Raw genomic sequence first — 22,173 nt, forward strand, 5'->3', positions numbered from 1 at the left:
TGAAAACCTATCTTTTCTTCAGAATTGGTAAACTGAGGAATAAAATGGTCTGGAGAGTTTGCTTTGCCAGTTGTTATTTATTTACAGGATATTGTGTAGTATACTTAAAAATATATTCTGACTTTGAAATTTGAGATAACAACCCTAATTCTGAGGTGATATTATTGGGCTTTTGCAGATCTCAAATTTGTTATGCATTTATATGTCTTCTAGTAAAAAAAAAAATATTGAAACTGCTTAAATCAGGTTTATGGTTACCAAATCCTTGATTTGTATTTGCCTTTATTCTGTTTATTCTGGTCTGTGCTGCAAGTGACTTTCTGCTGTCTTGACATGGTAGGCAGGGATCATGTCTGCCTTGGTCATTATTGTTACCCCATGCTTAGTACTATTTCTGGCACAAAATAGGTGCTCAACAAATATTTGTTGCTAGGCACCATGGCTTTGTCCATGGCTGGCTTTGTGTGAGAACTGCGCTTACTCCCCTTTCAAGCACTTTGCTGAGAGTGGCCCTCAAAGACTTTGCCTTACCTGACCATAAGTTCCCACCATTAGCCAATCCCACAACAGGTATTGAGACCCAAACTAGAGAACAAAAATGTGGTCAAATAATATCTCCCAATTCTCTGGTTTTAAGGGAAAGCTTCTGGAAAGCTTTGATGGCCACCAAATATCCAATTCTATCTTTTTTATCCTGGATACTTTCAAGACATTAGTAAGTCATCATTTCAGCCCAGACAGAGTTGTGGCTAACTTCCAAGAGAAATGAGATGGGCAGGAGGGGGGCACTTAGCTTTCTCCAAAGAAATTTTCATTGCAAAGAGTAGCTGCTTTCTGAAGGCCTATTTTCTCTTTTTGGGGACGGTTTATGGGAAGTGAGAAAGCACGGGGAGGAGAACATTGGAAAGAGGAAAATGGCATGGAGTTAAAGGTGCTGTGTTTGCGTCTACCCTAAACCACTTCTCTCAATTCATCAAGACATCAGTTTCCAGGTAAATGGCCAGCTTCTGGCAGGGAAACAGGTGGACCAGGTGTCCTAGCTGTGACAGAGAACACAGCTATTGAACCCAGGAAACCAGGGATAATCATTCAAAGGTTTGCTTTTTCTTTTAGTTTTTCAAAAGGTTTTTTTTTTTTCACCAATCCACTGAGTTCCTTTTGCCTGACCACTGTCATTAAGTAGAAAAACAAATAAATCTTAGGATATGCAAAATTGGGAAGGAGGATAGGGATTTGTCTTTCTGTACTATGTCTTCTGGTCCTCTCAAGATGTCTGTGTCCTCATCCCACCCCTACCCCGACCTGTAGCCTTTCAGGCAACTAAGGCTCTCACTCCAGTTTCTCTGCAGCATAGACAGCATCTTTTTTGTGTGTGTATGTGAAAATATACACAGCCAAAGGTACACCATTTCAACAATTTCTACGTGCACAATTCAGAGACATTAGTTACATTTTTCAAGTTGTGCTACCATTCTCACTATTCTTTTCCAGATTATTCTACCACCATTATCTTAAACTCACTGCCTCTTAAGCTTGCCGTCCAACCTTTCAAGTTGCCATTGTCAATTTAATCTCACACATAATTCTTTTTTTCTTCTGAATTTTTTTTTTATTTTGTTGTTGTTGAGAATATACACAGCAAAACATACACCAATTCAACAATTTCTACATGTACCATTCAGTGACACTAATATATTCTTCTAGTTGGGCAACCATTTTTACCCTCCTTTTCTGAGTTGTTCCTCTCCATTAACATAAACTTACTACCCCCTAAAGTTCCTATCTAATCTTTCAAGTTGCTGTTGTCCGTTTTATCCCATATAGACAGTTCTTAAAAGAGCGCAATGCTCAAGGGTAGCATTTTTCACAAGTTAAGCTAAACTGTTGTTTGGTTTAAAGAAGACCTCAGGGGATATTTTTTGGTTTAAAGTTTAGGCTCATTCCTCCACCAGATCAAATGACAGTCCCTCTGACAACACCGGGTTTCTTAATTATCTAGTGCTGCTATAACAGAAATACCACAAGTGGATGGCTTTAACAAAGAGAAGTTTATTTCCTCACAGTAAGGTTGGCTAAAAGTCCAAATTCAGGGGTCAGCTCCAGGGGAAGCCTTTCTTACTCTGTTGGCCTTCTCATCAATTTTGCCTCAGACTAGGAGCTTCTTAGAGCAGGGACCCCAGATCCAAAGGACGCGCTCTGCTCCCAGCACTGTTTTCTTGATGGTATGAGGTCCCCCAGAGTCTCTGCTTGCTTTCTTTTCCTTTTATCTCTTGTAAGATAAAAGGTGGTGCAGGCCACACCCTAGGGAAACTCCCTTTACATTGGATTAGGGATGCGATCTTAGTGAGGGTGTTACAATTCCACTCTAATCCTCTTTAACATAAAACTACAATCACAAAATGGAGGACAACCATACAATTTGGCCTAACCAAGTTGACACATATTTTGGGGGGACACAATTCAATTCGTTACACCAGGTGAGCCTAACACTACTAGCAAGGGGAACTTATCAGAAGTCCCAACAACAATAGCAAACAAAGGAAGCACCCGCCTTCCCTGCTGAGCATAAAACTCCCTTCTTTCACAAAATGGGAGGTGGATAAGGTAAGAGAGATGCAGCCACAGTACTGTATTTTTACACAAATAATGATTCTGTTTTGCCAACTGCACCCTCTTCCTCCCAGGAGTTATTTTCATAAGCATGCTATGCTAATTCTTTCACATGTTGCCATAAAAAATTAGCATAGCATGCTTTAGAAAATACCTGAGGGGGCTGGGGGAGAGCTTGGTTGGCAAAACAATGTAGAATATGCACGTTATTACAGTAAGTGGCCCAGTTTGGGAAATCTCTTTGTCTCTGAAGTCCTGAGATACTCCTCTTTTGTGCAGAGACTTTGGGGTACCCAGAGGATGGAATTGTGGATTGAATTGTGTCCCCCCAAAAGATGTATTGGGGTCCTAGCCCCTGTGCTTGTGAATGTGACTCTTTGGAAATAGGACTTTTCTTCTGTTACATTAATGAGATCATTCCAGAGTAGTGTGGGTCCTAAACTTAAACTTTTGTGAGTGGTGTCTTATAAAAAGAGCAGAATAGACACAGAGACACACACAGGGAGAAGAAACCATGTGAAGAACCACCTACAAGCTGAGGAATGCCAAGTAACACCCAGGGCTACTGTCTTAGGCTGGGTTCTCTAAAGCAGCAAAACTAGAAAACCACTTAAATATATATAGAGAGAGATCTATACCAAGGAGTTGGCTCACATAGTTGTAGAGGATGGGAAGTCCCAAATCTGTGGGTCAGGCTGGAGGCTTCTCCTTACTCACTTAAATACAGGGGTTGGCAAATCCCTGATTCACAGGCCAGACAGCAGGTCTCTGGCTCATAGGCTGCAGAGACCAATGAACCCCAAGATTGGCAGGCAAGACCACAGGTAAGCTTTTAGTTCAAGTCTCACTAACAGGAGGTCAGATGAACAGGAGCCAACAGCAGGATCCAGGGCTAGTAAAAACCCATGAGCCCTGCTATGAAAATCCACCTATATTGGATGCAGACCCAAGGAAACTCCCTCCCAACTGATTGGCTACTCACAGCAGATCCCATCATGGAGGTGATCACACTATATTAGATCTAATCCTGGAGGTGATTACATAGTTACATGACTGCCAAACTACATCACAGCTGCCAAACCCCTGAAAATCATGGCCCAGCCAAGTTCACACATGACCTTAACAATCACAGCTACCAAAAACGAAGGACCCTCGCCTTCTTAGTTTCTTAGTGCTGCTATAACAGGGGGGGAAAAAAAAGCCTCACCAGAAGCACATTTAACGTCCACATTTCTGACAACATTCTGTTGCTGGCGTCATATATATTCTCTAAGACAATAGACTTTCTCTATAGCAATCCTCATGTCCTTCTGAGCCCTCACCAGAATTGCCTTTGACACCCATAATTCTACCAACAGCCTCTTCAAGGCAATCTAGGTTTTTGCTATTAGGCACCTTAAAACTCTTCCAGCTGCCATCCATTACCCAATTCCAGAACCACTTCCACATTTTAGATGTTTTTTAGAGCAGCACCCCTACTTCTCAGTACCAAATTCTAAGATATCTAGTGCTGCTATAACAGAAATACCACAAGTGGGTGGCTTAAACAAAAAAATTTATTCTCTCACAGTTTACCTGCTGACCCACTGCCGGCGAGTCGATTCCGACACATAGTGACCCTGAAGTACAGAGTAGAACTGCCCCACAGGGTTTCCAAGGAATGCCTGGTGGATTCGAACTGCTGACCTTTTGGTTAGCAGTCGTAGCTTGAATTGCTGACCTTTTGGTTAGCAGTCATAGCTCTTAACCACTGTGCCACCAGGGTTTCCTTCTCACAGATTAGGAGGCTAGAAGTCCAAATTCAGAGGTCCGACTCTAGGGGAAGTCTTTCTCTGTCAGGTCTGGGGGAAGGTCCTTGTCTCTTTTCAGCTTCTATTGTTCAGTTCCTTGGTGATCTTCATGTGGCAGGTATGTCCCCCCTTCCTTCTCTGTGCCTAATCTGCTCTTTTCATGCCTCAAAAGTGATTGGTTTAAGACACACCCTACACTGATAAAGATCTCACTAACGTAACAAAGAAAATTCTATTCCCAAATGGGATTACAACCGCAGATACAGGGCTTTAGGATTTACAACACATATTTTCTGGGGGACTCAATTAAATCCATAACACTCAACTAGAACGAATGCCCTGATTTGGACTTCTAGCCTCCAAAACTGTAATAGACTAATTTCTGTTCTTTAAAACCCCCCACTTTGTGGTACTTTGTTATGGCAGCACTAGGTAATAAGACATCCACCATACCAGTACCTCCCCACTGACAGACACCCCATACCCCAACCTAGGGAAACCCACCCCCTCAAAGAGCATGATCAGGTGTCACCAGTGACACCAGATAAACCAAATGGACCAAAACAATACCACAAAGCTCTGAAAATTAAACTGCCATTGGAATCACAGCTCACAAAAGCCTGTGTGCTAAACATAAACAGGGTGACTGTTAGCTAAAATAAAATATTTAAATAGGAGTTTCCTAACATAACATACAAAATGTTCAATAAAAAAAAATCACCTATCATCCCCCAGAAACCCTTTTAACTCAGTCCTGAAGTCACTCCTGAGATCCACCCCTCAGCCAAAGATTAGACAGACCCATAAAACAAACAATACACGAAGCTCGACCACATATACAAGACTAAACGGGCACACCAACCCAGGGGCAAGGATGAGAAGGCTGGAGGGGACAAGAAAGATGGATGAATGGAAATGGGGAACCCAAGGTTGAGGAGGGCAGAGCATTGACATGATGTGGGGTTGGCAACCAAAGCCACAAAACAATTTATGTGTATTAATTGTTTAATGAGAAACTAGTTTGCTCTGTAAACCTTCATCTAAAACGCAGTAAAAAAAGGAAAAAACCACCTGTCACACGAAGAACTGAGAAAAACACAACTTGGATGTAAAAAGATAATCAACTGATTCCAACACTGAGACGAATCAGATGTTGGAATTGCCTGAAAAGGATTTAAAAGTGGTTGTTATAAAAATTCTTCAACAGCTCATTACAAATTTTCTTAAAACACGTGAAAAAATAGAAAACCTCAGCAAAAAAAGAATTTATAAAAAAAACCAAATGGAAGTTATAGATCTGAGAAACATAATAATAGAAATAAAAACTCTCTGAAGAGCTCAATAGTAGAGTGGGATGACAGAGAATAAAATCAATGAACTTGAGGTCAGATTAATAGATTTCACCCAGTTTGACCAACAGAGAGAAAATAAACTGAAAACACTTTCACAGAGCCTCAGGGACCTGTGGGACAATAACAAAAGATTCAACATTTGTATCATTGGAGTCCCAAAAGGCAGGGTGAAGGAGAGCGAGTCTCAAAGAATATTTGAAGAAATAATAGTTTAAAACTTTCTAAATTTGGGGGAAAGACCTAAACCTGAAGATTCAATAAGTTGAATGAACCTCAGACAGGATAAACCCAAAGAAATCCATGCCAAGACACGTCATAATTAAACTCCTGAAAATGAAATACAGTGAAAACAGTCAGTAATAGCCAACACATTGCCTATAGGGGAACACCAATTTGAATGACAGCTAATTTTTCATCTGAAATCATAGAGGCCAGAAAGAAATAGCATATCATTTATCAAGTGCCGAAAGAAAAAAATAGTCAATTGTAAATTCTGTATCTGGAAAAACTATCTTTCAGGAATAAAAGGAAAATAAAGAAATTTTTATTTCAGACAAAAGAAAACAAAAAGAATTTGTTCCTAGCAGACCTACCCTTAAAGAATGGCTAAAGGAAGTTTTCTAAACAGAAAGTAAATCTTCAAGATGAAAGAATCTTGGAGCATCAAGAAAGAGGGAACAATGGGAAGAGCAGAAATATGAGTATACATAATAGAGTATCCTCCAACTCAAGAATTTTATAAATCATATTTGATGGTTGAAACAAAAATTATAACACCATATGATACCCAAGGCAATGATATTTGAAAGTGGAGAAAGTAAATAGGCCTAAATGGAAGTGAGACTAGCAGTAGACTGTTACAAGTTACAAATCTATATAGTAACATCCAGAGCAACCACTGTGAAAACTATAACGGAATATACTAAAGGATTTAAAAGTACTATGGGTAAATCAAAATGGCATCATAAAAAAAAAAAAGGTTAAGTTATCCACAGAAAGGCAAGAAAAGAAAAACAGGAAGAAGAGCCAGATCAAGGAACTAGAAAAAGAAGAGCAAAATAAACCCAACAAGCAGAAGGAAGAAAATAATAAAGGTAAGAGTTGAAATCAATGGGATCAAAAATAGGGAAACGACAGAGAAAATCAGTGAAACAAAAATCTGGTTCTTTGAAAAAAATCAATAAAATGGATAAACCTCTTGTAAGCTGACAAAAAGAGATAAGACACATATGATCATATCAATCGATGAAGAAAAACCATTTGACAAAATCCAATACCCATTTATGATAAAAACTCTCGGCGAGATAGGAATAAGGGTATATTCATTTCCTAGGGCTGCCATAACAAATTACCAAAAACCGGGCGACTCAGCTCCCACACATCTATCATTTAGTCATACTGTGGGTGATTTAAAGCAATAAAAATTTATTCGCTCGTAGTTGTAGAGGCCAGGAAACCTGGAGAAATATGAATAAGATTGGTGGATTGTATCAATGTCAATGTCCTGGGTGTGCTGGGTAAAATGTACATGGGATCTGTCATATTTCTTAGAACTTCAAGTGGATCTACATTTATCTCAATAAAAAAACGTTAAATTATTAAGGGCCTCAAAGAGTTTTTTCTATGTGGATTATTTCTATTTACCATATTAGAAGTTAAAAAAAAAATTAAACACAAGAATATGCAAACACATTCCATTCCATTAGCTGCCAGAGTGATGACATCTTTACTTGTCATGTAGCTTCTGGAAAACTTCACTGTATACTCATGAGAGGATGAGATTGAAAAAGAAAAATAGCATCTTAGTATTATTCTGAACATAGTTTTGATCTTATAGCCCCCAAAATGGTCTTGGGATAGGATGACCAACTCATCCCAGTTTCCCTGGGACTTTCCTGGCTTTAGCACTGAAAGTTCTAGCAAAAATGGAAGGTTTGCCTGAGATTTTTCAGGTTTTAAAACTGAAAGGCTCACACCCCTGAAACTGAGATGGCTGTTCACCATATTCGGGTAACTTTTGGGGTCCCCAGAAACCTTTGAGTACCTCTGTGTAAGGCGTCCTTACACAGAAGGAATACCTAGTTTGGTATTCTTACCTCAACATCATGTAAAATTTGAGTAACTTCACATTACAATTTGCTATGGCCTCCCCTACTACTACCCCAATTGCTTGTTCAACTTTCCTATGTGGTTCGTTTTACCTTCTTCTCACATTGGATTCCTTAAATGAGATGTTGTTGAAAGTGCTTTATAATGTAAAAAACGTGTCATCAGAATGTGTATACTATTGTTTTTAATGATTATCTTTTCAGGTCAGGTTAGCGTGGTGCAAGTGACCATCCCAGACAATGTGGTGAACGTGACTATTGGATCTGATGTCACTCTCGTCTGCATCTACACCACCACTGTGACCTCCCTGGACAAGCTTGTCATCCAGTGGTCTTTCTTCCATAACAGGGAGTTGCAGCCAGTATCCGTAAGTACTCTTTTCTCAAACTGTTTCCCTTTGGTAGTTTGGACTGAAAACTGTTGGGGTCAGTGTCTGAAGGACTAGTAAGCCAGCGACAACAATGGCACAATCTCAGATAAAACAAGTGAAGAGAGCTGTTTAGGGAAGAGCATCATCTTAGCGACTTGGACTTTATTTTCTCTTCATATTTGGTTATAGCCCATTCTCTCAATTCTGTGTAGATCAACATCAAGCACACCATGCATTCTGGAGCAGACAAAAATGGGCCTCAGAGGTGAAATGAGCAGCAGCTCTGAAACGGCTTTTCCCCCAAATATCTCCTTGACTATGATTTCCAGAAGAGCCCAGTTCAAATGCATGTGCTAATTGACCTATAGGTCTTTGTCAAACTTGATATCATGGATCTGCCTGTCAAGTGAGCTAGCAATTTGTGCCAAACCAAGTCCTGGTGGAATGAGACTCCCCAGATGGATGGAGAAGGGCCATGGGAGTGACAAACCCTGTGTAATCGAGGGCAGCACAAGGCTAGAGGATAGGGGATAGGGTGGGTAGGCATAGCATCTGGGGGAAGAAGTTGCCAGAGGAGGGTGGGTGAAAGTCAAAAGAGGAGGATGATTCTACATACATGCTGCCTGCTTCCCAGATTTTCTTCATCTGGCCGTGAGGGTAATTCCTTCTTTAAATTAGCCCAAGTACTCAAATTGGATGCTCAAAAGTGTGTGTGTGCATGCGTGTGTGTGACACATTACATGCACACCTGTACACATTCTTTGGAATTCAAAAGAATCTGTGACCCAAAACAGGGAGTTAAGAGACAAATCAATGTGGTTTGGAATAGTTGAATGCAGTTGAGTTGGGCCTTGAAGGAAAGAAGGGTTTTGGTTTCTAGAAAGATAGAGGGAGAATTGAGTGGGCTGAGGAGACCCAGGAGCAGAGGTGGAAAAGAAGGAGGTGTTAGCTTAGAGGAGCCACACCATAGCTACCGTCACTTTACTGTGTTACTAGTTCTCTGGGGGCACTCAGTCCTCTCTTTGCCAGAAGCCCTAAACATTTGTTTAGCAGGAAATCCCGTGAAGGAGGAGATGCCATTAATACCACCAGCCTCTAGCCAAAGTTAAACAATTTTTCTCAGTACTACTTAGCTCGGGCAAATACTTGACTCTCTCTGTGCCTCTTTTTAAAATATGGTAGGACAGTAATTCTCTCCTACATTTCTCATGGAGAATCAACTGACACAATGCATGTGAGAACACTTGGAAAAAATAATGCATAAAGACAGTCCTCTATGTTTTCTCATTTCTAAACACTGTTGTTATTATCATCATTATTCTCCTCCTCATCATCATCAGTAGCAGCAGCACCAGTAATTCTAACTATTTCCATCACGCAAAATGCCCCAAGACCTTGCGTGTTGGATTTAAGTAAGAAGTCAACCCTTTCCTTTACGGGTTGCTCTGTTAGATTGGGAAACCCTGGTGGCATAGTGCTCAAGAGCCATGGCTGCTAACCAGAAGGTCAGCAGTTTAAATCCACCAGGCGCTCCTTGGAAACCCTATGGGGCAGTTCTACCCTGGCCGATAGGGTCGCTATGAGTCGGAATCAACTCGATGACAATGGGTTTGGTTTTTTGGTCTGTTAGATTGTGGATGGCAATACTCACACAACCTTTCTCCCATTTAAATTCAATTTCTTGACCTGTTTCTTCAGTCATCTTCATTATCTCTGGGTTTGAAGTACTCATTTTACCACTAGGGGCTGAATTTAGAAAAGTCTTGCCAATATATTTTGAGATTTTTTTTGTGCTTGGTACTCAAATCAAGACATCCTCAACTGCTTGGAAGCCAGACCAGGCCAGGCTGAGTTTAAAAACACAAATATTTCCTTATGCCTCCTCTGACACTGGAATGAATAAGACTCCTTCTTGGTTGAACTATGTAGTTGGTGAGGAGTTGGGAGCTGCAGGGCCAAAGAATCTTGTGGCCAGCGATGAGCTTTTTTCTAGATCTGGAAATGCAGATGAAGAAAGTGTATGTGATGGAACTAAGTGTGGCTTGAGCTCAGTACATCTCTTGAAAGCAATTTAAAACGAAAATCTATTACCAAATAAGTATTTATTGAGCAGCTGATTTAGTTTCCATTTGCCTTATTCTCCAAAATGTCACGTCCAGGTGGGGCAAGTAACTTAAGGTATCCGTTCTTTTGGAATGTCCAGATCAAAGGAGGTCTTCAGCACTGAGGTGCTGGATCAGTGAGAATGTGCTCCTTGATTTTAAAACATTCCAGATGCTTCTCCAAGTGCATGAGACCTGTGTTATGCCTGTGTCTTGGCTGCATAGAGGACAAGGTGAAGTAAGGCTGGCTCTTGGCTTGGGGACAGTGAAAATCACCCCCACAAAGCTAAGCTTCTCCTCCTCTCCTCTCTTCCTGTCTTGCTTCAGCTTGCTCCAGCTGAATCCCCATTATAACCATCTTCAGGCCTCTACTACAAGAGAACTGGAGCATCCCCCCCTCCCCCCACCCTGTACCCCGCAGGCCTGTGCTTCTCTCTGCTTTGCCAGATGATTCGGAAGCCCAGTGGAAACCTCCTGAGCGGTATTAATTCTACTCCTTACTCTGCCACTTACTGGCTTAGAAAAGTCAGTCTTCCAAAGGTTCAGTTTTCTCATCTGTAAAATGGGGATATTTACCCACCTAATTTTTTTAATAGCTTTACTGGAGCCTGGTGGCGTAGTGGTTTAGAGCTTGGCTGTTAACCAGAAGGTTGGCGGTTCGAATCGTATGGGGGAGTTCTACTCTGTCCTATAGGGTCTCTATGAATCGGAATTGACTCAACGGCAATGGGTTATTTTTTTAATACCTTTACTGTGAAGATTAAATGAGATAATGCTTGTCAAGTGCTTAGAAGCCTTTTACATAATTAACAATGAATGTGAACTATTATCATTACTAGCACCACTACTCACAAAATGATGATTTTGCACAATCCCTATCCCATCCATACCCATGGTGTTCCAGAAAGACTGGGTCATGGACACTGGAGAGCCCAGTCCAACAGGGTACACTTAGTGTAGTTGAATCACTTTTGGGGGACATCTAGGCCTCTTCTTCCCTTCCTGCATGAGCCTGCAACTAAAGAGACATGTCAGGCCTCTCTGTCTGGTCCTCATCCTGTGTGGAGCCCCAAACAGACATCCTTGGTTGAGATGGCATTTTTCAAAATGAAATTTGGCTTCCATTTCCAGTTTGTTTCCTGTTTGAACACGCTCATGAATTCAAACTTCTGCAGGGTACATTGTGTGTCAATCTAGGAACTGCTAGTGGGACATTTTGGGGTATGCTAGAAAGAGACTGCTGTGCTATGAAACAGTTCTCTGATTTACGGGAGTAAGATGCTGCCACACTGACCACTGAATAATTCAGTTCAACTCCTGGTTTGATGTGGCAGTATGCCATATAGCATTCGGCTCTCAGATCCACCCATTTCTGCTCAAACACAGCACAGCCCGTGCCTCAATACTGAGGGTTTGGAGGAAAAGGCAGTCAGTCAGTGTCTAGACATGGCGCATGCAAGAGACGCTCGGGGAAGATGTAGCTGGACCTCTCAGGTAAGAATCCCTATTGGTGTACTACTAGACTCCTACTGGTGTACTACTAGAGTCTCTAAGACAATGACACTAGATGTAGGGGTGGGATGGGAAGGTCTGAGTTTGGTAACAATCCAGATCAGGATAAACCCCTGGCAAAACTGGAGCCATAGTGAATTTGCCTTCTCACACCCATGTCTGGAACTCTTTTCACCCGCCTTCAAAAGGCTGAGGTCACTAATTCTGCCCTGAGTAGGGCAGTGGACATCTTCTTCTCCTACCCAAAGTCATTGCATTAAGCAGAAATGGACTCCAAGGCCTGGTTTTTCTCAATACCCAGAGGAGGATGTTATCTCTTACTGACAATACCAGCCAAGGGAGTCCTTTGGTGAATGGAGACTGGGAGACCACAGAAGTTTCCTGCAAGTCTTATGACCAGGGGGCCAGAGTATTCATTAGCATGATCTTTCTCTCAGAGGAGTCCTCATCCCAGAAAACAACAATAGCTTCAAATGGTCAGCCCTTCAGCAAGGACCCTTAGCTGAAAACTCTAGATTCTAGGACAGGCAGGCTAGCATGGAAGTTTTGGGTCAGTCTGGTGCCCCTCTGGTCCCACCGATGGCCTCCAGCTGCACTCAGCCTCTCACTGGTCAAATCACAGTGACCTCACCTGCCCATTAATAGAACAGCCATTGGCCCTGCTTAGCATGGGTCTCTTGGACAATACTTACTCTTCTAGGACATCTGTAGTGGAAAAAACCCTCTGCTATCCTCATCTCCCCAACACACACATAGCTTGAACAACTTCTTTCCCAGGACCTAGTGGCCTCATGTTTTCTAGCTGTTCAGATTCCCACCCTGCCTTGTCCTCTAGGGGTAGCATTTTATCAAACGTTTTCAAATGAGGGAGGGGAGGTGCTACCTCCTCAGGTACATTTGAAAATGTGGGGAGGGGTGTTGGTTTGATTGTTATGACTGGAAGTCACTACTGGCATTTAGTGGGTGGTGGCTACACATGCTAAGGAGGCCTGGTGGCTCAATGGCTAAGCGCTTGGCTGCTAACCAAAAGGTCGCAGCCACCAGCCACTCTCCCGAAGAAAGATGTGGCAATCTGCTTCCATAAAGATGAGAAAACCCTATGAGGCAGTTCTACTCTGTCCTGCAAGGTCGCTATGAATCAGAATCCACTCGATGGCAACGGGTATGGGCTATTCATGCTAAATGTACTGCAATACATAGAACAAAACCACACAACAAGGAATTGTCTGTCCAAAATGTCAGTATCACCCTCATTGAGGAGCACATTAAGATCTTCCCTTCCCATCCTCCTCCCATCAAAGTTTATGTATACTGTGTCCCATTCACTCAGATGTCTACTCTTGCTGAATCTGATAAATTAGTATCATGCTAAGGTGTTAGGGACAGGTAATAGTTCATTTTGTTCACTTATAAAGAAATACATTTAAGCAGGGATTTTCTATGCCATCACCCAAAGTAGCGACTCAAATAGTGGATATCCTAGGCCAATGGCAGGCTGGTAAGAGAGTGGTTTGCAGGCAGGAGAGTCTTCCTTTTGGTGTCCTATTCCTTCCATGTGCAATCCCAGCCCCTCTAGTTCAGTCAGGAGAAAATTCTGGGCTTAAGACCACTGCTACGCTGAACCTCCCCCCGCCCCACACATGCACATGCCTAATCCCCCTCATGAGTGGTACAGGAAAGCAAGAAGGTAGAAGGGAAAGGATGGATGGTGTTCTGTGGATTTCCATGCCCTCTACATCCCCAAAAGGAACCTGGAAAAGCAGCTCTGGAGGCTAAAGACTCAAACAGAAAGCAGACTGAATTCTTTCAATCCTTCTTGTTTATACTCCAACTTTCTAGTTAGAAAGCAGTGTCACAAAACTGAGGAAAGATCTTTTGGGGCAAATCTAGCTTCCAACTGCACGGCTTCATGTGAATAAGAGCTTGGCACAGTACAAGGGGAAAGGCTGCTATGCAGAGAACCAAGTGGCCTGCAACTGTAGCTGGCAAACATTGAGGGTATCAAGTGCTGAACTCACGCAACATGAGAATCAACACGCCAATTGGCAGGAGAAGGGCCAGACTGGAATGGGGGTGTGGAATAGCCCCAAGGGATGAAAGTTGTCTGGGGATCATATTCCTCACCTAAGGCAGGAACATGAATAGAATCTTAATATATTCTATGGGAATCAGGTCTGGATTCTAGGTCTGACTGTAAATTTCTTGTATGACCTTGGGAAAATCACTTCCTTTATTGAGGCCTGTGTCCTTTTCTGTGATAGAAGAGAATGAATTAGAGGCTGCAAACTGGAGCCTCTGGGCCAGATTTGACCAGTAGATGTGTTTGGGTTGGTCAATCCAGTATTTTGCTGGTTTGTCTGGACACTTTGAGTGCCTTGTTCTCATTGGCTCTCCAGTTCACTGCAGTCCCCATTGTCCTCCGTGATCTCACTACCCACCAGCCCCTTTCAGCCATTTTCTGTATTTCCAGTATCCATCTGGCTCCTAAAGACTCTTTAACCTTAGAAACCATGAACTAAGTGATCTCTCAGGAGGTCTTATAACTAATGTGCTATTATGGTTCCATACGTCAGCCTCTAATGTCACCAAAGGGGTGGATGGAGAGGACCTTGGGGGAAAGAAGGGCAGTCTGCCATGAACACAGCCACAAAGGGCAAGTGGGTAAAAATTAACAAGCACCACCTAAGGGAACACTTGGATGGATTTTCTTAAAGCAGGACCCCATCCTACAAAGGATGTGGTCTGTTGAACATTTATGACTTTTCCTGGCCCTCAATGGCTTTGATCATTAAAACTGACAATATTCTTTCTTTTAAAAGTGTACAAGCCACACAGGATCACGGGCCCAGCCTTGGCTATGGTTCTGCTTTGATTTTTAAACAAGTTATTCTTTTGTGGAAAATGGAACCAAGTTGCAGTCCTTCCTGTGTGATTAGATAAGCAGTTTCAGGGGAAACATTTTGGTTTTATTTATTTTTTTCTTTGCAAGGACAGTGTGACAGTGTGAACTTCCCCTAACAGAAAGCCCCTCCTAGCCCTGGGAACTTTTCTTCTTACACAGCACCCTGAGGCAAAGGTCTTTCCCTTGTAGGTCTCCAATGTCATTCTTCCTCACCCCTATTCCTGCTGTTACCGGGTAGAAACCCCAGGTTCTTACCCGACATGACTCATATTGGCCAATAAATGAGAGATGAAGTGGGAGAACAAGAAAGGCACTTTTATTTTGTTGTACAAGGAAATGGAGTCAGTTGGAGCTACTGCTGCCAAGACTGCTCACCAAGGGTGGGCAGCCAACTTACTTTCAAAGTGGTTTACAAGTAAGGAGTTCATACAAGTTACATCAGCAACGTTCTTAATCATACTAGGCAGGTGCAATGGGGTTTACATATAACCTCCAAGCAAAAGGAGGATTCAGATGCAAAACTAAAGAGGGGGGAGCCCAGCAAAGGAAACCTTTTTTGTAATACAACACTGTAGGGGAGGAAGCCAGGTAAAGAATACAGCACTGCAGGGACTCTGTCTCACGATCCCTGGTGTCATATGTGAGAGAGCAAAAAATTAGACTACAGTGTGAAGAGCTAAGGTGGTGAAGGTTCTTTTTATACATAAATTATGAGTCCAGAGCCTCAATGCTTATTTGCTCATTTCACCCTGATTCATGCCCAACTATAAGACTTTTCCAGTGACTGTGTTCCATGTCCTAGAATACACTCTGTTGGCCTCCGAGCTCTGCAGAAACAAGGTCCTTTGGACCCTCTGGGACTTACTGTGGGTGTTTTAGGCAGGACTGGGTGCTGTGTCTCATTGTGATGTCATCAAGAATTAACACAACCAAAGCTGCCCTCTCCCCAGTCTTACTGAGAGCAGGGGAAGTGGCCAGATGTTTAGGTTTTAAAGGGCTTTTCAGATGGACATCAGTCTGTATTCCAGGTAAGAGTCAACAGGACCTCAAACTTTCTCTTAGTAAATAAGAGCGGTACTGGGTTGTGAAACTGAAAGCTGGATTTTGTGGGTGTCAGCTCAAATGAAGGTGATAGACCTTTAAGGAGTTGTACCTCCTCCTGTCCTACTATACCTTGAGTTAATAATACTGGCTTTTAGGTTAGTTAAAGTCAAACAAGATCCCTCTGGAACAAACTTTATGGTTTCAATAGGTGTGAATAGATGAATTCTAAATCGGTGCCTTAGGGCAAGAAAGAAAACAGGTTGATGTTAGAAAAAGCAGAGGAAAAAAGTTTTCTCCTTAAAAATACTCTTTTCTTTGAGTTTTCCCTTACAACCTACCTTTCTGCCTTAGTTTAAAAATGGATTGACTTTCTGCTTAAAGGATAATATATTTTAATTCATCTAGACACTGTCTTTTGGTTTTCTGATTGCCTTTCCTCTTTCATTGGGCTAATGAGGAAAAGAACACTGGACAAGTCCAGGAATTAGGAGAACTGGGTTCTAGAATTGTCCCAACTGTTAATTTTGTGTATGTCTTTTTTACCTCTCCGGGCCTCAGTTTCTTCTGTAAAGTGAGAGGAGTGAATTAAATGAACCTTAAGTTTCCTCTTATAGATTTTATGAAAATATTAATTAGATCCACTGGACTATGACGATATCAGTTTATTGAATAATAAACAATAATCACTTGAATTACACACATTTGTATGAAATTAACAAAGTGTGGACATAGTGTATGCAGCATGAAAAGACCTCCAGGATTACCTAGTTCAGTGATACCCATGCTTCAGTCATTCATGTGTCACCTTCATGATTTTTTGTCATAATTTTGTATCACCTTCACTATTAATTACTTAATGTTCTCTAAATTGAATACCTTGAGTTAACACTGGCTTTCAGGCTTGTTACGTCAAACAAGACCTATTTGGGGGAAAAGTTTGTGGTTTTAAACTTGCCCTAGTCCAGTCGATCTAATATTTTCATAAAATCTACTAGAGAGACCTTGTTTTTTTTAAATCTTAAAAATATCTCCCTCATTCTCACCCTTAGCAATGCTATCCATGGAGTCACAGGTTTGATATGCTAGATAGATCTCTTTCTAAAATTTTCATTAATGTACCCTTAAAATCAATTTGTGTACTCATACTTGGAGAATGCATATTATACTTCAGAGAACATTGCTCTGGTCCCTCACTTTCAGATGTGAAAACCAAAGGTTGCAGAGATTACATTACTTGTTTCTTTTCAGAAAGCAGGTTGCTATGGAGACATGAGTAGAGGCTACCTCCCCTGACTGTGTGACAGTTAGTCAGAGGCAGAGCTGTGGCTAAAATCCAGATCATCTGACTCCTAGGCCACGGCTTTTTCCACCACATCATGGTGCCCCTACAGTTGCTATTATGATCTAAGTGTCCATGTCCTTTAATGGAGATGGAACTAGAATCCAGGTCTTTCTTAAATCCAGTAAATTAAAATAATAATAAATGAATTCCTATGGCTTTGGACAAGTCATTTAATCTCTCTGGGCCAGAGCTTTCTTATGTATCTAAATGATAAACTAGTTCCAGTTCTGACTCCTGCCACGTGGGGAGAAAATAGTAGCTACCACTGAGAAAGCATTTACTAGGTGGTGCAAACCGCTGCTAATCAAAAGTTTGGAGGTTTGAGTCTACCCAGAGGCACCTCAGAAGAAAGGTCTGGTGATCCACTTCCGAAAAAGAAGCCACAGAAAACCCTGTGGAGCACAGTTCTACTCTGACACACATGGCGTCGCCATGACTTGGAATTGACTCCGTGGCAACTGGTTTTTTCTTTTTCACTAAATTACTTTGTTTCACCCTCATGACAACAACTATAAGTGAATGGGACCAGATGAGTTTTCAGGGATCTTTCTTCTCTTAAATATTACTCTTCTAACAAAGAGAATGAACCCAAGTTTGCTTACCCAAAGAAATATGTGTGTATGAAAGGAGAATAAGCGTTCTAACTTTTAGGGAAACCAGATAATCCAGACAGTCCCAGAGAATCTCAAATCAAGTTTATAAAGTAGTAAGAAAAGAGGGAAGGGGCTTTGGCTTTCCCATTAGGCATTTGTGTCTTATACAATGAGTTTCCTCCAGATAAATTCAACAGGTGAGCATATTGATCTTCTAGTCTAAGATTAGGAGTTGAATCCGGTTAGCTCCAGCTGTCTGCTCATCTGTAAGCTAGGCTTAAACATCCCTGCTCCATGACATCACAGAGCTGCTTTGAGGCACAAATGAGGTAATGACAGTGAGCAGCTGTGAGAAAACTAAAGGGCCCCACTAAGTTGAGAAATCTTTGCCACATGGACTTGCTTCCCATGGGAAAAAATGCTTCTTTTTATCAGAGAAGGTAAGGTTGGGTAGAGGGAGCTTCCTTCCAGGTAGCTTATCCTAGCTCTGGACATTCTCGAGTTCTCATTTCATGCAACTGTCTGTTATTTTTTTCTGTCCTAGATTTACTACTCTGAAGGTGGACAAGCTGCAGCCATTGGGCGATTTAAAAATCGAATTGTAGGGTCTTCCCAACCAGGTAATGCGTCTATCACCATTTCTAACATGCAGCCAGCAGATACCGGAATTTACATCTGTGATGTTAACAACCCCCCAGACTTTGTTGGCAAAAACCAAGGCATCCTCAACGTCACTGTGTTAGGTATGAACAACTTTTTCTGCCTTTTTCTCTTCTGGGAGTAACTCAGGACATTGAATGAGCCAGGGCAGCGATTTATGGTGCCAATTCAGTCCCTGGGGTAAACATCCTTCCTGCTCCTTTTATGAGTCAGAATCGACTCGACGGCACTGGGTTTGGTTTGGTTTTTTGGCTCCTTTTATTATCAGGGAGATAGAGATATACCACCAGCACAACCCATATCCAGATGCTGCGAAATCACTCATAAAACTTGTTGAAAAAATTGCCATACCAAAGGGACTGCCAAAGTGATAGACAGCAGTAGATGAGCGGGAGTCCAGGGGTCTCTATCCCTGATGGACAGACTGGGAGCAGATAGGACGGCCCCTAGTCTCGCTAAATGATTACTGGCTACTCTTTCAGAGGAAGCTTCCATTTAGATCCAGTCCTACCTGAGAGACAACTGTCAGCTTAGTGGAATTTAAGAGATAACAAAAGGGCCTTCATCAACCTCACCCCACTCCACCCTCCACCAAATACCTCTTCTAAGCCTGCCACAATTCCCCCCATTGAATTATTCTTTTGAACAAAGGCAGGAAGCTCCTTTTTAAAAATGCTAATGCTATTTGGAAAAAGGACTACACTTTAAGGCTGTGTTGATGATTCATTTATTTATATGCAAATATTCAATAGGTGACCTTGGGTAAGTCATACCCCCTCTTAAAATGAACCTGGAGTAGTTCATTTATTCAACCAGTATTTGTTGAGTGCCTATTTTGTGCCAGGGGCTATGAGGTTTACAGTGATGGAGAGATGTGGTTTCTGTCCTTAGGGAGCCCACAATTCAGCAATTTTCAGGGCTCCTTCCAATCTCTGGCTGTGAGTGAGCAATGGAAGCTTAATTCCTGTCTACAAGTACTAAAGGGATGGGTGAGAAAGCTGCCAAACTTCAGCGACTAACCAATTGAGCTAAGGGTTATCCTACTTCTAAACCAAACCAAACCAATTGCCGTTGAGTCATTCTGGCTCATGGCAACTCCATGTGTTGTAGATCTGCACTTCATAGAGTTTTTAAGGAAAAAAACCTTTTGGAAGCTGATTGCCAGGCCTTTCTTTTGAATCTCCTCTGGGACAGTTTGAACCACCAACCATTCAATTAGCAGTCCTGTGCTTAACCATTTGCGCCACTCAGGAACTCCTGCCGAGAGACTCCAACTTCTAAGTAACCCAAAATGGAATGGGTCTAGTCATTGCTCCTCTTGAGCCGTGTGTATACATCACAGGAAAAGAGGAATTAGATCCAAACAGCAATTGAGTAGCTTGGAAAAGCAGCAATTGGTAACAAGGTACACACCTAGGAGAACAGTCCAGAGTTGTCTTGATTTACTGTCCAGGTGAGGCCAAAAATGAACCAGCTGACATTGACTATGAGGTTTGCCACTGCATCTACTTTCTTAACAAAGACGGAAAGGTACCTAAAAGTTAATTTTTAAGAGTGAGGTAGCTCAATCAATCATGTTTTTATTCTACTGATCCCTGTGCTAAGCACTGGGATACAAGGGAGGAAGACAGGAGAAGTATACACAAGCCCCTTATTGGAGGAGTTTATATTCCTCTTGGGAAGACTAGCCATGCACACGGAAACTAGATAGTGTGGGATAAGGCCAAAGCACCAGGCCGGGGGCTGGAAGATCTGGGTCCTCGCACTTATTCCGCTACCTTAGGCAAGTCAGCCTACCTTTCTCTGGCCATTGTGAGATGAGGTTGTAATTCCTGCCCTGTCTTACTTACAGCTTTGTTATGAGGATCAAATTCGATACTGGAAACTAAAGGGTTTTTAAATGTTCAAAGAAATTGAGGAATTAGTCTAATGCTTTTCTATTTTTCCTTTGCTCTGGGGTATTCTTCTGACCAGGAACAACCTAAATAGGCCAAGCCTCTTTATCTCAGGACTTGGAAATAGCCTTGAGATAGGCAAGAAGGCTAATGTTCTTAAATTTAAAGTTGAGAGGATCCCAAATCAACTTCCATAAAAAGTTGAGGGTCATTTCCTCTCCTAGTTGTTCTTTCCCATGAGCCTTTGGGTCAGGTTGTTACTGCCATGACTGTGTCATGGCTTTTTCTTAAGCATCCAGGACCCAGGCAAGGTAAGAGGCAGAAAGGGTCTATGGATTTCCTTTTGTCTGGGAGCTCACAAAAATTCTATTTTTATTCATTGCAATTGTGCTAAGAACAACAGCAGCAGCAAATTCTACAAATTTAGGGGGGTTTTTTGGAGAGTTCGAGACTGCAGTTCTCAAATCCCATTGCACATGAGTGCTCATTCTGCTTGCCCTAACTGGGGGGTGGGGCATGGTAGGGTGGGTAGGTAAGGGAGGCCAGTGGTGGGGGAAAGTGTTGCTCTTTCCTTAAAGATGGCTCTTCCTAGCAATATATCTTTCAGAGGAATTTCATTACGTAGTGAAAATTGATCCCAGGCATTCATTTGTTTATGTATGGATTCATTCAACAAACGCTGAACATATGTACCAGTTGCTGTACTAGGCAATGAAGATGGAAAGACAGGGTCCCAGCCTTCCCAACATTCAGAATTAGTGACAGAGGCAGATATATAACGTGAAATCTTACAGTAGAGGCAGGAGAGGAGAGCTATGAGAGCACAGGGGAAAGCCGTCCAAAGGCAACTGGGCAAAGCTTATGGGAGAAACTGACTTTTGCTCCAAGTACTGAGGTGGCAGGATGCAATTTAGGCGAAGGAAACAGTAATGAACAGAGGCAGCAATGAACAAAAGACCAGGTGGTTTGGATGACCGTTCATTTGAGAGATTTCCATTCGGTATGGCAACCTTGGAAAATTAATCTCTGAAAATTACCAAGATGGAAGTTTGATTCATTATGTTGTGTGCGTTTGGGATGAGCATCACCTTCCTTCTGCAATTTGGCACATAAAAAGAATTCATTTAGAGAAGGTTTGAGAACACACTGAATCATTGTCATTTATCTTCTGAGGTGAGGCTTTTCCTCCTACCCCAATTCTGTTGAAATCAATAAAGCTAAATGGTAGGATCTGTGGCTTTGCCAGTAAAACATCCAAGTTTTACTAGGAATTTTAACGGGATGAAATGTCAATTCAATCCTGACTCAGTAGTTTTAGAAAATATATAGGTTTGGGATGTGATTCAAAGTGATTCACTAAGTGTTTTGTTAATAAAAAATAAAAGGGAAAAAAATGTTTAGTATAAAAGCGCCTATCTGAGTTTGATTCTGGACTCAAGAAATAAGTGCAAGTCATTCCAGGTTTTTGTCCATAATTTAGTTCAAGTCCTAGTGTCCCACTTTGTGGTAAGACAGCCCCATTTAGTTTTCTGTTTAAATTGGTGTGTTTTGCTGTAAAGGCTATAAAATCTCCACTTTAAGCAATTTTAGAGGGGAATAAAAGGCAATATCTAAATCCAGTGATAGTTGCAATGGACTTGTGGTTAAATTACCTAGTTTAGGGTCAGCGAATCCAACAAGTTGCTCCCATCTGACAAAATCAATGGTAAGGAACAAAAAAATAAAGAGTTGAGTGCAAAAATACTTCTTTTAACTAAAAGATGCCTATTTAAAAGATAGGGACAGTGAAGTGTTTCCATGAAAAAGCTACAGCTATATCCATCTCTTTTCTCACTCACATATACAGGCATTTGGTTAGAGTCTGAGATGGGCGAGTAGAGCAGAAATCAATA

General features: G+C 41.8%; 1 protein-coding gene across 1 annotated transcript in view; it reads left to right on the plus strand.

Moving 5' to 3' along the window:
* The window catches only part of VSIG1 (V-set and immunoglobulin domain containing 1), a 56,953-nt gene that overhangs the window by 24,691 nt on the left and 10,089 nt on the right, over window positions 1–22,173 (plus strand). Inside the window, 2 exon segments of the mRNA XM_064278468.1 lie at window positions 8,065–8,228; window positions 18,271–18,469. Of these exon segments, the coding sequence (XP_064134538.1) occupies window positions 8,065–8,228; window positions 18,271–18,469 (363 nt within the window).

Source organism: Loxodonta africana, chromosome X (assembly GCF_030014295.1).
Source record: "Loxodonta africana isolate mLoxAfr1 chromosome X, mLoxAfr1.hap2, whole genome shotgun sequence".
NCBI lineage: Eukaryota > Metazoa > Chordata > Mammalia > Proboscidea > Elephantidae > Loxodonta > Loxodonta africana.